At 43.5% G+C, this 17,661-nt stretch overlaps 1 protein-coding gene across 35 annotated transcripts in view; it reads left to right on the top strand.

Annotated features, from left to right (window-relative positions):
• Positions 1 to 17,661, top strand: part of SORBS1 (sorbin and SH3 domain containing 1) — a 200,782-nt gene that overhangs the window by 94,168 nt on the left and 88,953 nt on the right. For 29 of the 35 annotated variants that reach the window (XM_079975045.1, XM_079975021.1, XM_079975046.1 and 26 more), the window contains 3 exons: positions 7,095 to 7,217; positions 12,489 to 12,515; positions 12,637 to 12,749. In XM_079975045.1, the coding sequence (XP_079831171.1) occupies positions 7,095 to 7,217; positions 12,489 to 12,515; positions 12,637 to 12,749 (263 nt within the window). Of the gene's footprint in view, positions 1 to 7,094; positions 7,218 to 12,198; positions 12,284 to 12,488; positions 12,516 to 12,636; positions 12,750 to 17,661 lie in introns of those variants that run through there. The other 6 variants (XM_079975023.1, XM_079975015.1, XM_079975037.1 and 3 more) reach the window with 2 other exon arrangements.

Below are 17,661 nucleotides of genomic sequence, written 5' to 3'. Positions count from 1 at the left end.
GAGAGCCATTCTGAAGATAATTTACCATGGAGGAGGGAGGAGAGAGTTATGAGCAGGCCTCCACTTGCTTCAGTAGTGAGGGTCTGGTGAATTTTGAAAGGGGTAGGACTTTAGTGAGGGCACAAGCAGACCACGGCCAGGTTACCCCCTTTTGCTCATTCCCACTTCAGCACAAACATGTATTTATTTATTTATTTTGCTTTGGGATCTAAACTTCTTCCTCTTTCCTCTCACCAATTAATTCAAAATTGTGCTTGCTTATACAGGGATGCGGGTGGCGTTGTGGTCTAAACCACTAAGCCTAGGGCTTCCTGATCGAAAGGTCGGCAGTTCGAATCCCCGTGACGGAGTGAGCTCCCGTTGCTCGGTCCCTGCTCCTGCCAACCTAGCAGTTCAAAAGCACGTCAAAGTGCAAGTAGATAGATAGGTACCACTCAGGCGGGAAGGCAAACGGCATTTCTGTGCACTGCTCTGGTTCGCCAGAAGCGGCTTAGTCATGCTGGCCACATGACCCAGAAAAACTGTCTGCGGACAAACGCCGGCTCCCGTGGCCTATAGAGCGAGATGAGCGCCGCAACCCCAGAGTTGGTCACGACTGGACTTAATGGTCAGGGGTCCCTTTACTCTTTACCTTTATACAAACCTCAGTTTTTGAACGTCTTGGCCTCTGAACGTTTCGGAAGCTGAACGCCAAAAACCCGAAATTGAATGCTTCCATTTTCTAATGGAAATGGGGTTTTTCATTTCCCCCCATTGAACTTGCTGACAGCCCTTTGACAGCCCTTTGATCCTTGGTTTTTGAATGTTTTGTAAGTCGAACGTCTGTCCGTCCGTAACAGATTATGTTAAAAAAACCAAGGTTCCACTGTATATTGTTAAAGATTTAGGAGGGGGACCCACTAAAATCCTAGAAATTAATAAATTAGGTTTGCCATATTTTGAAGAGCAAAAAAGGAAAGGGACACATTTGCCGGTTTCTAGTTTTAACTATAGAGGGATGCGGGTGGCTCTGTGGTCTAAACCACAGAGCCTAGGACTTGCCAATCAGAAGGTCGGCGGTTCGAATCCCCGCAATGGGGTGAGCTCCTGTTGCTCAGTTCCTGCTCCTGCCAACCTAGCAGTTCAAAAGCATGTAAAAGTGCAAGTAGATAAGTAGGTACCGCTCCAGTGGGAAGGTCAACAGCGTTTCCATACACTGCTCTGGTTCGCCAGAAGTGGCTTAGTCATGCTGGCCACATGACCTGGAAGCCGTATAAGGTGAGATGAGCACCGCAACCCCAGAGTCATCTGCGACTGGACTTAACCATCAGGGATCCCTCTACCTTTAACTTACTTTTAACTATGGATAGCTATGATGACTCTTATTTCACATACCCATGAAAAAGAGGGCATGTCCTGGAAAAAGAGGACATATGGCAACTCTAAATAAATGGTAGGATTTTGATTCTTTGGCATATGAAGGGAGAACAGGAGCTGCAGTGGAATTCCTGGGCTAGCCTCTGCAAAATGACTTGGCTAAGCTAGGGCTATTAAGAATCAATACAGGGCCATTGAGAGTCATTGGCAATGCAAGAGAAATGTCCTCTCTCCTTTCCCTGAGGTGTGAACAGAGATTGGAGGTTGGGAAGGTTGCCAAGGTAACCGGGTGTGAGGTGACAAGGAAGGAGAGATTTTGAGCAAGGTGTTCTGGGAAGAAGAAGGGAGAAGGAAGACTGCCATCCATCTTGGGCAGGCAGGCTGGCTGCAGGCTGGCTGGGAGAGATGACTTGGAACAGCTCTTCAAAAAAATGTTTACGTACAATATGAATAATGACAACAATCATTTGATAAAATAGTATATTTGCTTACACTGAAGGTGTCAGACAAAGCTAAAAGGCTTTGCGCATGGGCCCGTAAGCACAAAATTACCTCTAAATTGTATGTGCTGATTTATGATTATAGGAGCAAAATCATAAATGATTACAGTGGTACCTTGGTTTAAGAACAGCTTAGTTTATGAACAACTTGGATTAAGAACGCTGCAAACCCGGAAGTAGGTGTTTTGGTTTGTGAACTTTGCCTTGGAATAAGAACATGTTCCGCTTCCTGATGAGTGTGTTCCATTTGTAAATTGATTTTTTTTTTTTATAATAATTTTTATTAATTTTCCAAACAAATAATAAAAACAGTATAAAACAGTATGACTTCATGCTCATCAGTTCATACCCTTTTTTCTTTGACTCCCCCATACCTCCCCATCCCTGCATCCTTGTTTAATAATTCTTTAGCAACCCTTAGGTCCATTGTCTTAATTCCCTTTCATAAAAATTTCTTAAGTTTTTTTGTTTACTGCTGCAATTCTTTACTTCTTACCCCCTGACATCTTAACATTCCTCAATTTTGCAATTATTTTTAAGATATATTTTGAATTTCTTCCAGTCCTCTTCCACTGTCTCTTTCCCCTGGTCCCGGATTCTGCCCGTCATCTCGGCCAGTCCCATAAAGTCAATCACCTTTGTTTGCCATTCTTCCAGAGTAGGTAGTTCTTGCGTCTTCCAATACTTTGCCAGTAGAATTCTTGCTGCTGTAGTGGCATACATAAAGAAAATCCTATCCTTCCTTAGCACCACTTGGCCCACCATGCCCAAGAGGAAAGCCTCTGGTTTCTTAGGAAAAGTCCACTTAAGGACCTTCTTAATTTCATTATAGATCATTTCCCAGAAAGCTTTCACCTTTGGGCAGGTCCACCAAAGGTGGTAGAAAGTGCCTTCAGTCTCATTACATTTCCAACACTTATTATTAGGCAAATGATAAATTTTTGCAAGCTTGACTGGGGTCATGTACCACCGGTAGATCATTTTCATAATATTTTCTTTTAAGGCATTACATGCAGTAAATTTAATACCGGTGGTCCATAACTGTTCCCAGTCAGCAAACATAATATCATGACCGATATCTTGTGCCCATTTAATCATAGCTGATTTCACCGTTTCATCCTGTGTATTCCATTTTAACAGCAAGTTATACATTTTTGATAAGTTCTTAGTATTGGGTTCCAACAATTCTGTTTCTAGTTTTGACTTCTCTTTCTGAAATCCTATTTTCCTGTCCTGTTTAAACGTCTCATTTATCTGATGGTAATGCAACCAATCTCGAACCTTAGACTTTAGTTTCTCATAACTCTGAAGTTTCACCCTTTCGCCATCATATTCTAAAATCTCATGATATTTTGGCCATTTAGAATCCATATTAAGCTTTTTTACTTCCCTAGCTTCCATTGGTGACACCCACCTAGGAGTTTTACTTTCCATCAAATCTTTGTATCTAATCCAAACGTTATACAATGCTTTCCTTACAATATGGTTTTTAAAGCTTTTATACACCTTTACCTTGTCGTACCATAAGTATGCATGCCAACCAAAACTATTGTCGTACCCTTCCAGATCCAAAATGTCGGTGTTCTCAAGAAGTAGCCAGTGTTTCAACCAGCAGAAAGCTGCTGATTCATAATAAAGTCTTAAGTCCGGCAGGGCAAACCCCCCTCTATCCTTTGCATCAGTTAAAATCTTGAATTTAATTCTGGGCTTTTTGCCCTGCCAGACAAATTTTGATATGTCTTTCTGCCACTTTTTGAAACAGTCCATCTTGTCCACAATCTGCAACATCTGGAATAAAAACAGCATTCTAGGCAATACATTCATCTTAATAGTAGCAATTCGGCCTAACAAGGAAAGTTTCAACCTTGACCATATTTCCAGATCCTTTTTAACATCTGACCAACATTTTTCATAATTATCCTTAAATAAGTTCACATTCTTGGATGTTAAGTTTACCCCCAGGTATTTTACCCTTTTTGTTATTTCCAAGCCTGTTTCATTCTGAAAACTCTCTCTTTCTTCCATTGTTAAATTTTTTTCCAACACCTTCGTTTTTTGTTTATTCAATTTAAAACCTGCTACTCGACCAAATATTTCAATTAGTTCTAGTACTCTTTTAGTACTAGTGTCTGGCTGTTGCAAGGTCAATACTAGATCATCTGCATCCATTTGTAAATTGAGTCCCCTGCTGCTATGGGAAAGCACGCCTTGGTTTAAGAACGCTTTGGTTTAAGAACAGACTTCTGGAACGGATTAAGTTTGTAAACCAAGGTACCACTGTAAATCCTGTTGCCTCCCACCTGTTGGGACCTGAACTTAAAAGATCAGGGTTCTGTTTAAGCTCAGCAGTCTCCCTGCCACAGAAGTTTAGCACTCGTGTCATGGGATAGCTGCAAGAATGTACAGGAAGGCATTGAGGACAGTGGGCTCATCTCTCTGCTTGTGTAATGGGAGTTGCATTGGCCCACCTCACAGGGGTGGGGAATCAATATGCAAATTCTTATTTTGTGTGTTTGGATAATGGAGTCCATGGGGGCTGTTTTGCCTTGTTATAAAGTGGGATTTGGACTGCTTGAACTTCGACCATCCAACTGGATCACGTTCCATCCTTAAGCCTGCAGAACATACATAAGAGAGGAAGCGCCACCAAATGCAGTGATTCTTACTTCTGAGTAAACATGCATAAGATTGCATTGCAAATATAATAATGCTGGAAGCCGCCCAGAGTGGCTGGGGAAACCGAGTCAGATGGGCGGGATATAAATAAATTATTATTATTATTATTATTATTATTATTATTAGCCAGATACAGTGGTGCCCCGCAAGACGAATGCCTCGCAAGACGGAAAACTCGCTAGATGAAAGAGTTTTCCGTTTTGGAGGTGCTTCGCAAAACGAATTTCCTATGGGCTTGCTTCGCAAGACGAAAATGTATTGCGAGTTCCTGCGGGGGTTTTTTCCTCCCCCCCCCCCTTTTCTAAGCCGCTAAGCCGCTAAAAGCCGCTAAACCGCTAATAGCGCTAATCCGCTAAGCCGTCAATGGGCTTGCTTTGCAAGACGAAAAAACCGCTAGACGAAGAGAATCGCGGAACGGATTCTTTTCGTCTTGCGAGGCACCACTGTACTGTTAAAGTATCTGTTCTACATACCAACATTTTGTTAAACCTCCTGGAAGGATGTTCTGATGGTGGCAGACCATAATAATTAGACCCTGCCAACAAATTAAGATTCTGAAGTAGTTTGGACTGTGTAGGGTTACTTTGGAGAGGAAGTATCACACCAGGGCTACTGGTGGCAGGTGAAAGAAGAGAACGGGATGTTGGAGAATTCTGACGAAAATGGAAAAGGAAGCAGAAATTGCTGCAGTTCACATGTTTGTGGAAATCAACCAAAAGAATACATAGTTGTTAATTATGCAAACAATGCATAATTAATTACTATTTTTACATAGTTTTGATATTTCCTTTACATTGAAATGAATGAATGCTTTGAAAGTTACGCAGATACTTAAGTAAGTCATGTGACTTATGTTAAAGAATGGACAGCGTAACGGATATTACAGTGGTACCTTGGGTTAAGTACTTAGTTCTGTACTTAACCTGAAACTGTTCTTAACCTGAAGCACCACTTTAGCTAATGGGGCCTCCTGCTGCTGCCGTGCCGTGCCATCGGAGCACAATTTCTGTTCTCATCCTGAAGCAAAGTTCTTAACCTGAATCACTGTTTCTGGGTTAGTGGAATCTGTAACCTGAAGCGAGTGTAACCTGAAGCGTATGTAACCTGAGGTACCATACGCTTACCTGAGGTAACCTGGCTTTTGCACTCTGAAATAAGGTCCGGCTGGATTGTATGCCACAATGAACAGCAGACCTACCCACTGAGAAACAATAGAGGAGTAAGACCAGGAACACAAGCTTCTCAGAGAGCAGGTGTCTCCCCAGGCCTTGCCACCCCTTCAGTCACCCGAAATGCCTGTTCCCTGATGCTAGTTATGCTTACATTGGTACCTTGGTTCTCAAATGCCCTGGTACTCAAACAACTTGGAACCCAAACATTGTAAGTGTTCCAGTTTGAGAACTTTTTTCAGAAGCCGAACGGGCTCTGTTTTGAGTGTTACGCTTCCAATTTGAGTACTATTTCTGGGTTAGTGGAGTGTGTAACCTAAAGCGAATGTAACCTGAAGCGTATGTAACCCGAGGTACCACTGTATAGTGTTTGGCAGAAACCGAACTGCAGTAGAATGGAAACAGTGCTGATTGTGGCAAATACCGGTTGGAATAGAAATTTCTGCCTTCTCACATCCCTAAATGGTAAGCAGTTGAGGATATTTGGTCAGGGGAGCAGAAGCAAGCTGTGAAGGAAAGACTGGCAGCCTGAGGGGCACTGAAACTTCTGCAGTTAGTGCCTCTTCCAACCCAGAAGGTAGCTTTAGAAGTGGGAGATTCTCTGGAATCCCATTTAGTTGCTTAGTGTGAAATCTCACATATCCAGAAGCTAGACAGTCTTATACGAATCAGTTTGTGTGCCTTAAGTTTATTATAGTGAAGAAGTTGTTCTGGCTGCTGCAATAGGCTTCTTAGGTGAAGTACAACTATAGCCAACAGAGGATGGGACAGAAATATAATCCTGGCTGGCTGATGCTAGTGATATATCTGAAAATGCAGCCGTTGTATCTAATTTCTATACATTATGTATTTTCTTCCTTTTTTAGATCATGCTCTTTATTTTTGAAATTTGACTCATCTCTCTGCAGATAAACTTACTTTAGCATATATATTTTTAAAGCTGGAATCGAAAGCTAATTTCCATCCACATTATTGGATGGAATAATGTTAAGTTGTGGGTGAACATATTATTGTTAAGTTGTGGGTGAACATATCAGATGACACAGTGATTCTTCAAACAGCTCTTGTTTATTCACAGGCCAGAACAGAACTGAACTGAAGGGTTCAGCCAGCCTGCTTATATAGAGCACCAGTACAATGTAACTGTAACAATTTTCTAAAATTATCCAATCACTGAACGTCACTTTCGATCTCTTATTTGCATAACTATCTACAGTATCCCCCTGCTGGCCCAGGGTGAGAACTTCAGTACATAACAATTATGACTAGATCAATTTGCTCAGATGCTAAAGTGAAGCAAGCAGGAAGCTTTCTGTGCAGACAGCATGATTTAAGATTCTTTTATGTTCCAACTCATCTTCTTAATGTTTTGTTTTGTTTTTTGCCCCTTTAGAGCTGGATCCTGCCAAAGTCTGTACTGGAAAGGGGGCTGTGACCCTCTGGGCATCTCCAACCTATGAGGAGAATCGGAGCGTCAGTCCTACAAGTCATTCACAAGACGTCCAACAATCTGAAAGTAAGTCCAAAGTGTGAGATAATAGCCATAGACTAGATAGAAAGTCAAAGTGCTTGTTGTTTAAGCTGCTGCCACTTGAGGGACGCAGGTGGCACTGTGGGTTAAACCACAGAGCCTAGGACTTGCCGATCAGAAGGTCGGCGGTTCAAATCCCCACAACGGGGTGAGCTTCCGTTGCTTGGTCCCTGCTCCAGAAGCGGCTTAATCATGCTGGCCACATGACCCAGAAGCAGTACGCCGGCTCCCTCGGCCAGTAAAGCGAGACGAGCGCCGCAACCCCAGAGTCGGTCACGACTGGACCTAATGGTCAGGGGTCCCTTTACCTTTACCTTACTTGAGTTTAAAGACCTCTAGCATTTAAAAAAAAAGGATTTCAAAACTAACTCCATTTTTAAACAAAAATAATAATTTACATGCTTGAAATGTGGGCTGTGTTTGGCTTTTGAAATTCAGGTTTTTTAAAATACAAATTGCAACGAGCAACTTTTTATCCTGCTGAAAACCGAATCCTAGTTGTGGAATGTGACTGAAAAAGAGCAAAAATGTCAGTGACACATCACATAGTTCAGTGACATCATGCACATGTCTACATTAGAAATTAAGCAGTAGCACGAAACCCCCCCTTTTAGAAATTCAGAATGTGCTGTTTCAGATCTCAGCTACGTGAATTTTTGAATTCAGTAGTTTTGTATTTTCAAAACACAGTGTTTCGGAATGAAGTTAATTTTTTGTTCAGTTCTAAGCTTGAAATGGATGTGTTTTCATTGTGATGCTCCTTTACGGGGGGCAAAGCATCTTCTGCCCCCAGATGACTGTGCTCTCTCACCGCAGTGGCATTTTGTCGTAGGCAGTATTCCCAAGTTGACTCTGTTGTCATTAAAGCTCTGCCTCCCTTTAAATAGCAGATCCGTAATCGTAGTAAACAAGCAAAGGCAATAAACAATGCTCAAATAAGTAACTGACCCTGAGAGGACAGGATTGTTCTTGAATTTGCAGCAGGTACAGAGGAGGAACCAAAGCACTTTTTAAACCAATGTAGAGTATAATGAATTTATGGAATGTTTGCTACCCTACAAGATATGGAGATGGCCATTGCCTTAGATGGCTTCAACAAGGAACGAGTCAAATTTATGAAGGGTAAGATCTATCGGCTGATTGCCGAAGAATTGATGCTTTTGAATTATGGTGCTGGAGGAGACTCTGGAGAGTCCCATGGACTGCAAGAAGATCAAACCTATCCATTCTGAAGGAAATCAGCCCTGAGTGCTCACTGGAAGGACAGATCCTGAAGCTGAAGCTCCAATACTTTGGCCACCTCATGAGAAGAGAAGACTCCCTGGAAAAGACCCTGATGTTGGGAAAGATGGAGGGCACAAGGAGAAGGGGACAACAGAGGACTGTTCTCGAAGCTACCAGTATGAGTTTGACCAAACTGCGGGAGGCAGTGGAAGACAGGAGTGTCTGGCGTTCTCTGGTCCATGGGGTCACGAAGAGTCGGACATGACTAAATGACTAAACAACAACAACATGAAAACAGCATTGAAGAGCTGTCCAGACACAAAGGCTGTACAGAAAGGTCTTGAATGTTTAAGGAGGCACAGTTTAGTCAGCAAGAAATATCTGTACTGTCCCTTAAAGCTTGGAAGAAACTGCAGACAGCACAAAACACTATGCTCTCTCTTGGGAACATCTGTTTCCCCTTTTTAATTACATTCAGGTTGAGGAAAGAGTCTGGTGCAACTCAAATGCTCACATTATGAATTAAACATCCTGATACAGTTATTATGTTCTACCCCTGAGCTTCAAACACGCTTCATCCTCAATCTTACATCTTCAGGTTTTTAATAGCCGTATGTATTTACTGCCCAACCACCTACTTCATCTAAACAGTTGGAATAGTTAAATAACTGTGACAGTTTATATGATTCTAGTAGTTCAGGCTCTTTTTTATGTGTCATAATTGTTCAAATGTGGTACCAGGGGCTGTGACTTGAATGGAAAGAAACATGATGCATTCCATGCAGCATATTTAATCCCTTAAATGGGCTTGGCATGGTTGTGATTATTTATTTGGCGACATGTGCAGGAACAAGGGGAAAAGTACAGGTGCTCAAACACTTTCAACTACCGCAGAGAATCCAGTTAAAGAAGAAGGAAAAGGATGGAACATTAGCACAAACTCCACTGGATAGTTCTTATTGCTGTTTTCCTCTTTTTTTCTTTTTAAAGGCTTCTTGATTGATTACTTTTCACCACAACTGGGCTCTGAACACATTGCCAGCTTAAAATAAAGCTGCTTCATTCCTTTTTCTCAATTCAGATCAAAGCTGGCTCGGGAGGAAATATGTAAAAATGCAAGAACGACAGAATAGATACGGATTGCAGCTAGTGTCACCCAACCGCCGTGCAGTGCAAGAATCTTAGCTTTAAAGCATCCATGACAGATGGCCCCTGCTCAAAATCTTTCAGGAGAGGAATTTCAGCTTCTTGGGGCAAGTGGCAGAGAGCAGGAAGCTGAGGAATATTGTGCTTGGCTGAGAAAAGAAGCAAAGTTTCCCCAGTTCAGTCCATGGGCAAACTTGAGTATGTTAAACACTACTAAGGAGGATGTTATGTACTGAGTTGAATAGGATCCAAAAGGCAGTAGTCTGATTGGTCCTAGAACAATAGGATTCAGAATGCAGCAGTCTGATTGGTCCTAGAACAATAGGATCCAGAATGCAGCAGTCTGATTGGTCCACAGGAGCCACCCAATCCAGCTCCAGGTGGAAGTGAATTCGCAACCTGATTGGCCTACAGGAGAATCCCGGAATTAGCCAATCACATGGGGCCCATTGTGTAAATAATGTATATAAAGCAGACATTCTGGGGGAACTTTGATTCCTCCTCACCACTATGAGCTGAATAAAGAGGATGAAATCCTCTTTCGACTCCAAGTATATTTCAGCGGAGATCCCCTGCTCTCTTACTTCAGAGTAAGCCCCGCTGCACTGAACACTGGTGGAGATGTTCTTCCGAGCATGCAACTCATGCTCAGGTTTGAAGGTGGATAATTTGAACTGTTTCTTATTTTTTCGCACAGAGGATGCTGCCAGAAAGCTTCCACTGTCTCGTGGTGGAAGGAGGGAACAATTACCAGAAATGATTGCACATCTGCGAGGGAGAAAAGGGAGGAGAATCGTGCCCACCCTTTTGACCGTGCAAAGTAGAATGCGTGTGGATGGGGAGAAGCATTGAATCGTGTAGTACTCCCCAGTGGGCGTAGATGCCCTGTTGAAATTCCAGATAGAACGTAAAATAGAAAAGCCGCAATCGGAAAGTACTTAGTGCTCTGCATCAGAGCCCTAGTTAAGCCACCTGTCTCAGTTTATCTCCCTCGCTTCCTTCCCCCTTCGTCCTCTTCTCTGCACAACGTTATCCCTCCCATCCACGCCACCTGCTGATGGCTTCCTAAATTTCCAGCAGTGAGTCATTTACAATGGAAAAGGATCATTGTGCTGACTCTCCCTTTGGAAAATGCCTGCCAGAGCCAGGAGGCTGCGTTTTGCATGTGCATCAACAGGGGGTTGTGGTGTGTGGGTGTGTGTGTGTAGTGGCACCAAAACCAGGTTCTGAAACATCTTGGAAAGGGAGCCAGTGAGACTTCTGAACTTAACTAGGCACCCAAAAGATTTTAAAGCAAAGATTATGGGATAATGCACACAGTGACTTGCGATCTCGATCACACGCAGCCTGTAGTCCGCTGGCAGTAGGAGTTCAATATGGGTATGTCTTTAAGTTAACATCTTACATTAAAAACCTGACAGTACCAAACTACCAAAGGCTTTTCACCAAAGCCAGACTTAATGTCTTTCCCTCTGCAGTGTTGGATGGCAGGTTGAGAGGAGTTCCCTACCAGGACAGACTTTGCTCGTGCGCGCAAGACATTGATTCAGTAAAACATATTTTGTTGCATTGTGCAAAATATGAGCAGGCCAGGGCTGAACTGATACTACCCTTGCTGGTACCTTTCCTGGGAAAATCAGAGGCTCATTATGTCAGGTTCCTATTGGAAGACCAGACAAACGCTAGAACATTAGCAGTGGCAAAGTTTTTATTGGTGGTTGCAAGAACCAATGATCCCTATATTCTGAACAAAATGCTTGTTTAACCTGGAGGTAGGCTGTATGAGGGACGCAGGTGGCGCTGTGGGTTAAAGCCTCAGCGCCTAGGGCTTGCCGATCGAAAGGTCGGCGGTTCGAATCCCTGCGGCGGGGTGCGCTCCCGCTGCTCGGTCCCAGCGCCTGCCAACCTAGCAGTTCGAAAGCACCTCCGGGTGCAAGTAGATAAAGAGGGACCGCTTACCAGCGGGAAGGTAAACGGCGTTTCCATGTGCGGCTCTGGCTCTGGCCAGAGCAGCGATGTCACGCTGGCCACGTGACCCGGAAGTGTCTCCGGACAGCGCTGGCCCCTGGCCTCTTAAGTGAGATGGGCGCACAACCCCAGAGTCTGTCAAGACTGGCCCGTACGGGCAGGGGTACCTTTACCTTTACCTTTAGGCTGTATGAATTGTGTATTGATTTGTAATGATTTGTTGGGTCTCTGGACCGTAATAAAGATTGATTGATTGACTTAACTAGGATCTGATTAAAGACTTTCCTCTGCTGTGGCAAATTTGTTCCTAACCCTCAAAAGAGAGAGTGTTTGTTTGTTTGTTTGTGGTTTCCATTCTTAGGATCTCGCAGCAACGTGCGTAAGGCCAGCATGTAAATAGAAAATACTGTGTCACACCTTGTAGCCCAGACTCTATAAAGATGGCACATGTTGTACCAAGTACTTCTAAATATGTTTGTTTGTTTGCGGCTCTCTCTCTCCCATCTCCTCCGGCAGGGTTAAGAAAGGGCAGATTTATTTTCCACCCCTTTGCCTACATCTCCGTTTGAAATATTGAAACCCTGCACTTGCAGCAGTGTGTGGCATTTGGGCTCCGTACTGAGAGCTCCGACTGCCTTTTTGACTCTGGAAGGAAATGTCAATGCACAATTGTTTCTTCATCACTCTGAATGAATTGCCTTGTGTTTACAAAGGTCAGGAACGGTGAGGGAATCATGTTTCTATGGAAATTAGGCAGCCTGAGCTCTAAGTATCCCATGCGCAAAGTGGACTAAGTTCTTAACTCTGATTGGTAAATGCAACACCCCCCCCCCAAATGTAACAGTTGATTGTGGTGTTTTTTTCCTAATTCCCTCCCTTCTTTTCATTTTCTCCAATGCTTGCCACGAAATGCTTAAGGTGTAGAGCCAGGAACACCCGAAACAGGTATTTACTAAACGCTTCAATTTCTTACGGTTTCCGCGACACACCTCTCGGTTGCTTAAGCAAGCACAAAACCTTGACTGTTTGGTGCAGCTCTAGTAATCTGAAGTTCTTCGTTTTGCAGATGATTGGAGGTTACCACTTAGTGTCGACTCCAATGGGGATGCTCAGTCCTCTGCTCTGGCTGCCAAGGGCTACCGCAGTGTGCGGCCAAACCTCTCTGAGAGCAAACCACACGTGAGTACCTTGCCTAAAAAATCCTTATGTGCTAGGAAAACTGTTGAGCCAAAGTAATGAAGAGTGAAGAGACCTGTGCCATCCTTCTGGCTGCGGTTGGGTGGGGAGCTTTTGTAATTCCCTTTTAATGGTTTGTAACAAGGGGTTGTGGGTGGCGCTGTGGGTTAAACCACAGAGCCTAGGGCTTGCTGATCAGAAGGTCGGAGTTTCGAATCCCCGTGACGGGGTGAGCTCCCGTTGTTTGGTCCCTGCTCCTGCCAACCTAGCAGTTCGAAAGCACGAAGTGCAAGTAGATAAATAGGTACCACTCTGGCGGGATGGTAAATGGTGTTTCCGCACACTGCTCTGGTTCGCCAGAAGTGGCTTTGTCATGCTGGCCACATGACCTGGAAGCTGTACGCCGGCTCCCTTGGCCAGTAAAGCGAGATGAGCCCCGCAACCCCAGAGTCGTCCACGACTGGACCTAATGGTCAGGGGTCCCTTTACCTTTACCTTTAACATGAGCATAATGTCAAGGAACATCTCTCATGTCTGTTAAAACAAAGAGGTAGCTGTAATTGGTGGAGAGCACCACAAAAGAGCAAGTTTCCTTGTTTGTTTTCCTGTTCAGCAGTAGTCTTTTTCTACTTGAGATCCATCTTTATCCCCAACCTGCAATGTGGACCCAGTGTTTCTTTGTTTTTTAAGTCAATGTGGACTTGGAGATCACCTAGTCCAGAATGCTATTACAGCATCGCTAAGATCCAGCCATCAAGCAGTGGAGACTGTCCCAAGGCAGGCTGTTCTACTGCCAAACAACCCTTACCAGTAGGAAGGTTTCTCCTACTGCTCAGCTGAAATATGCTTCCACTCCATTTCTGCCTAGAGATTCTAGCCCTTCCCTCTGGAGCCACACACACAAAGACGTTTGCTCCATCTTCTCCCTGCTGGGTGTTTGAAGACTTGCTGTCATGTCTCTCCTTAACCTTAACAAGGATGTGAGTTACAGGATTTTACCAGAAAGGGAATTTGAGGCTTTTTTGACATTGCCTTCTCCTAGAACTGTACTTGGTCAGCAAAAAGGAACCGACGTCCTTCTTGATCTTGAATTTTGGCTCCATGTGTGTAATTTCCATTACTGAATGAAGCAAAGTAGGGGAAACCGCAGCTGTTCTCTCCCGCTACCAACCCTGCCTGTCCTTTGCCACAAACTGGATTCTTGGTCAACCAGATTCTTACTGTGCCACCCGCTATGTCTGGTTTGCAGGAACCATTAAGTTCTGGGTGGCTGTGCTGTAGCTGGTGACAGGCAAGCTCTGCTTCGTTTTATTCAGAACAGGGTCACTCATTAAGAGCACCATTGCAGAACACAGGTTTTTGTGCGTGAGAGGACAAGCTTGATTCATAATTTTGGTTGCCTTCTTTATTACCTTGCCTTAAAATTTTGCTGAGTTGCATCCAATGTTGCTTGCTTTTGCTTTGTTTTTAGTGAGGCCCTCACTAATGGAAGGGATCTTTTTATTTTTTAATACCAAAACCTCCTTCGGGGTACAGTCCCCCAATCATCTGGAGCAGATTTTCACAGGGCTGCAGGGGGGATGGAAAAGAACTCTTTCCCTTCCTTCATCAAAGACATCCGTTGGATCAAAAGCGGTTCTGTGAACTGGAAGGGCACAGTCTGATTCAATTCAGCCTGGTGGTTATTTTGTTTTCGTCTTTGTCCAAATCCTGAACCCCAGTCACACCTCAGACAGTTTCTAAGTGCTTCCAAAAGCTAACATTCAGTACATTTGAGAGGAAAATTGAGAAGCTATTGGATGTTTGGGTTGTAGACACATTATTTGGTCACACAAGCTCACTGGATACACAACACCTTCCCTTCCCACCCTCAGAAAGTCTCTGGACTTCCCAGTTTCCAGAAGCCTTAAAAAAACCCTTCTTGGGGGGCATTTATTTCACTATGTCTGAGCTGTGGTTGGTGCACAGAGCTCAGGCAAAAAAATAGACGTGAGCTAAGATCGCATTCTGCACATGTGTAGGACCCTGTTTTATATTCCAAGCTCTAGTAGAACTTATTTTTACAACCAAATTTTATTTAAAGTTTTCCACTACAATAAAAAGCATACTAATCTAAAAAGAAAAATAGAAAGGGGGGGGAGCAGGAAAGGAGAGTAAAGAAGAAAAGAAAGGGGGAAACAAAGGAAATGAAATTACAAAGTCCTCTATCAAAATTAAGTCTTAACCCTTATTCCGTACATGGAAAAATGAGCCCATGCAGCTCTCACCTGGGACCTTCGCCCTCTTCCCCCAGCCTCCCACCCTAGGAAATGCTCTCGCACACAGGGTTCTTCATCTTCGATCCTGCGTGCATCTTCCTTGCTATGAGAAGAGGAACTTCAGGTTACAGAACATAGCGTAAGTGTGACGAGAAGAAGGAAGAAGAAGAAATAATAATGAGATAGAAGAAAGTGAGATATAAAAAAGGCTAAAAAGAAAGAAATAGGAAGGGCTTCCAATTATCTGCCTGTCAGTTATGTATGTAACAGAACAACAACAACAAACAAACAAACAAACAACAAACAAGAACAACATATTATTTATATCCCGCCCATCTGTCTGGGTTTCCCCAGCCACTCTGGACGGCTCCCAACAGAATATTAAAAACATGATAGCACATCAAACATTAACAACTTCCCTAAACAGGGCTGCCTCCAGATGTCTTCTAAAAGTCAGGTAGTTGTTTATTTCCTTAACATCTGATGGGAGGGCGTTCCACAAGGCGGGCGCCACTACCAAGAAGGACCTCTGCCTGGTAACAATGATTCAAAATCTTCAAAGTCTGCACTCCAGGATAATTTCAGGATGCACTGTTGGGTAGCTATGTCTCCATCTGCTGTAGCAGAATTTGTGAGCAAAGTGGCATTCAAGTCTTCAAAACACTGCAAACTAGGCAAATTCATATACGGAACAAGATCACCAACATGAGCAAAGCTAAGTTTTCAGTAACATGCCTGACGTCTGAACTAGGCACTATAGGTAACTTTCTCTCAAATATTCTAGATTCAGGTAGGTAGCCATATTGGTCTGATGCAGTCAAAATAAATGAAAAAAAATGTCCAGTAGCACCTTAGAGACCCAACTAAGTTTGTTCTAGGTCTAAGCTTTCATGTGCATGCACACTTCTTCAGATACACTGAAACAGAAGTCACCAGACCCTTATATATAGTTGGAGGGTGGGGTGGGGTTTTTCCCAGAAGGGTAGGAGGAGATGGGCGATTGTCCTACAGGAAAAAGTGAATATGTCCTCAAATAGGATTTTTTAATTTTCCATGTAACAAATCAGTTTCATTTGTTGAGACATTGGGAAGAAAAGGCGGAAAGAGGTGGAGGGAGTAGGAGGTGGGTAATTGACACGGAAAAGAAATACGAGAGAGAGAGAGAGAGATTGCACACACTTTTGTAAAGCAAGAAAATCTTTAATAAGTAAAAAAAAGTATTCTGCGCATACAAAAAAAGACTTTTTTTTAAAAGGAAAAGCAACCTCTTGATGGGAATTTCAGTAAAGGGGCTGCCATTGTGGAAGGGGATGCTTAACCCTTTCTCATCTAGCTGTCCCCTCTTTTTGCCTAGGAATAGAATAGAATAGAATAGAATAGAATAGAATAGAATAGAATAGAATAGAATAGAATAGAATAGAATGGACGCGGGTGGCGCTGTGGGTTAAACCAGAGCCTAGGACTTGGAATCAAAGAGCTGGAAGGGACCCTGAGGACTTGCCGAACAGAAGGTCGGCGATTCGAATCCCTGCGACGGGGTGAGCTCCCGTTGCTCGGTCCCTGCTCCTGCCAACCTAGCAGTTCGAAAGCATGTCAAAGTGCAAGTAGATAAATAGGTACCGCTCCGGTGGGAAGGTAAATGGTGTTTCTGTGTGCTGCTCTGGTTCGCCAGAAGCGGCTTAGTCATGCTGGCCACATGACCCGGAAGCTGTACGCCGGCTCCCTCGGCCAATAGAGCGAGATGAGCGCCGCAACCCCAGAGTCGGTTACGACTGGACCTAAAGGTCAGGGGTCCCTTTGCCTTTACTTAAAATAATAACCAGGTTGGGGGTGAGGGGACTACTTCTACAGAAAGTTAAGTGGCTCCTCCACGTGGTTCCTCTGCATCAACTTGCAGTATCCTGATTCCTGAAACTGCTGTCAATATATAACCAAGAAGGTTAGGGGACAGGTACACAGGGCTGCGTTTCATGTTTAGTTCCAGTTTGAGACTGAAACTGAAAGGCAGATTTTTCTGGTGGCATTCTGGAAGATATACGAAGAAAGGAAAGGCCCAAAGGAAGCAGGCGTCCATCTACAACAACAGCGATAATGAACAATAAACAGCAACAGATATTTGAATGTTGTGCTCTGGGTATTGCTGTTCAAGAACTGGCAAACTGGAGGATATTTCAGAAAACAACCAGAAAGATGACAAAAGGCCTCTTCAAGGCACATGAATACTAGCTCACAGAATGCGGCTGTGAAACCTTAGACTGAAAAAAAACATCTTTAGGGAGTAGTTTGGTTCTCGAAATGTTTAACTGTTTAATTGACTTGCTGTTCCTGTTTCCTTAAAGGGAGAGGCATTCAAAGAGCACAGAGCAAAGACTGGATTTATTTGTTAAGCTAATACATTCCCTGTCCTCCTTTTGCAGTAGTGATAATCAGGGTAGCTTACCATAAAAAATAAAATTAAAAAATAGGCCTCCTGCCTTTTTTAACACCCCCACCCTGAACTATTAATCATAGACAGTTATAGGAAAGGCAAATGTATACTGGACATGAAAGAAGACTGTAGCATCAGATAACTGCAAGAAAAGGCTGTGCAAATACCAGTTTGGGATGCTTTTGTTATGGGATATCATGTCATAGGGCAAAGCTTGGTGTGACCCAAA

Source organism: Podarcis cretensis, assembly GCF_951804945.1.
Source record: "Podarcis cretensis genome assembly, chromosome: 5".
Classification (NCBI taxonomy): Eukaryota; Metazoa; Chordata; class Lepidosauria; order Squamata; family Lacertidae; genus Podarcis; species Podarcis cretensis.
This window is presented reverse-complemented; position numbering and strand designations above follow the sequence as displayed.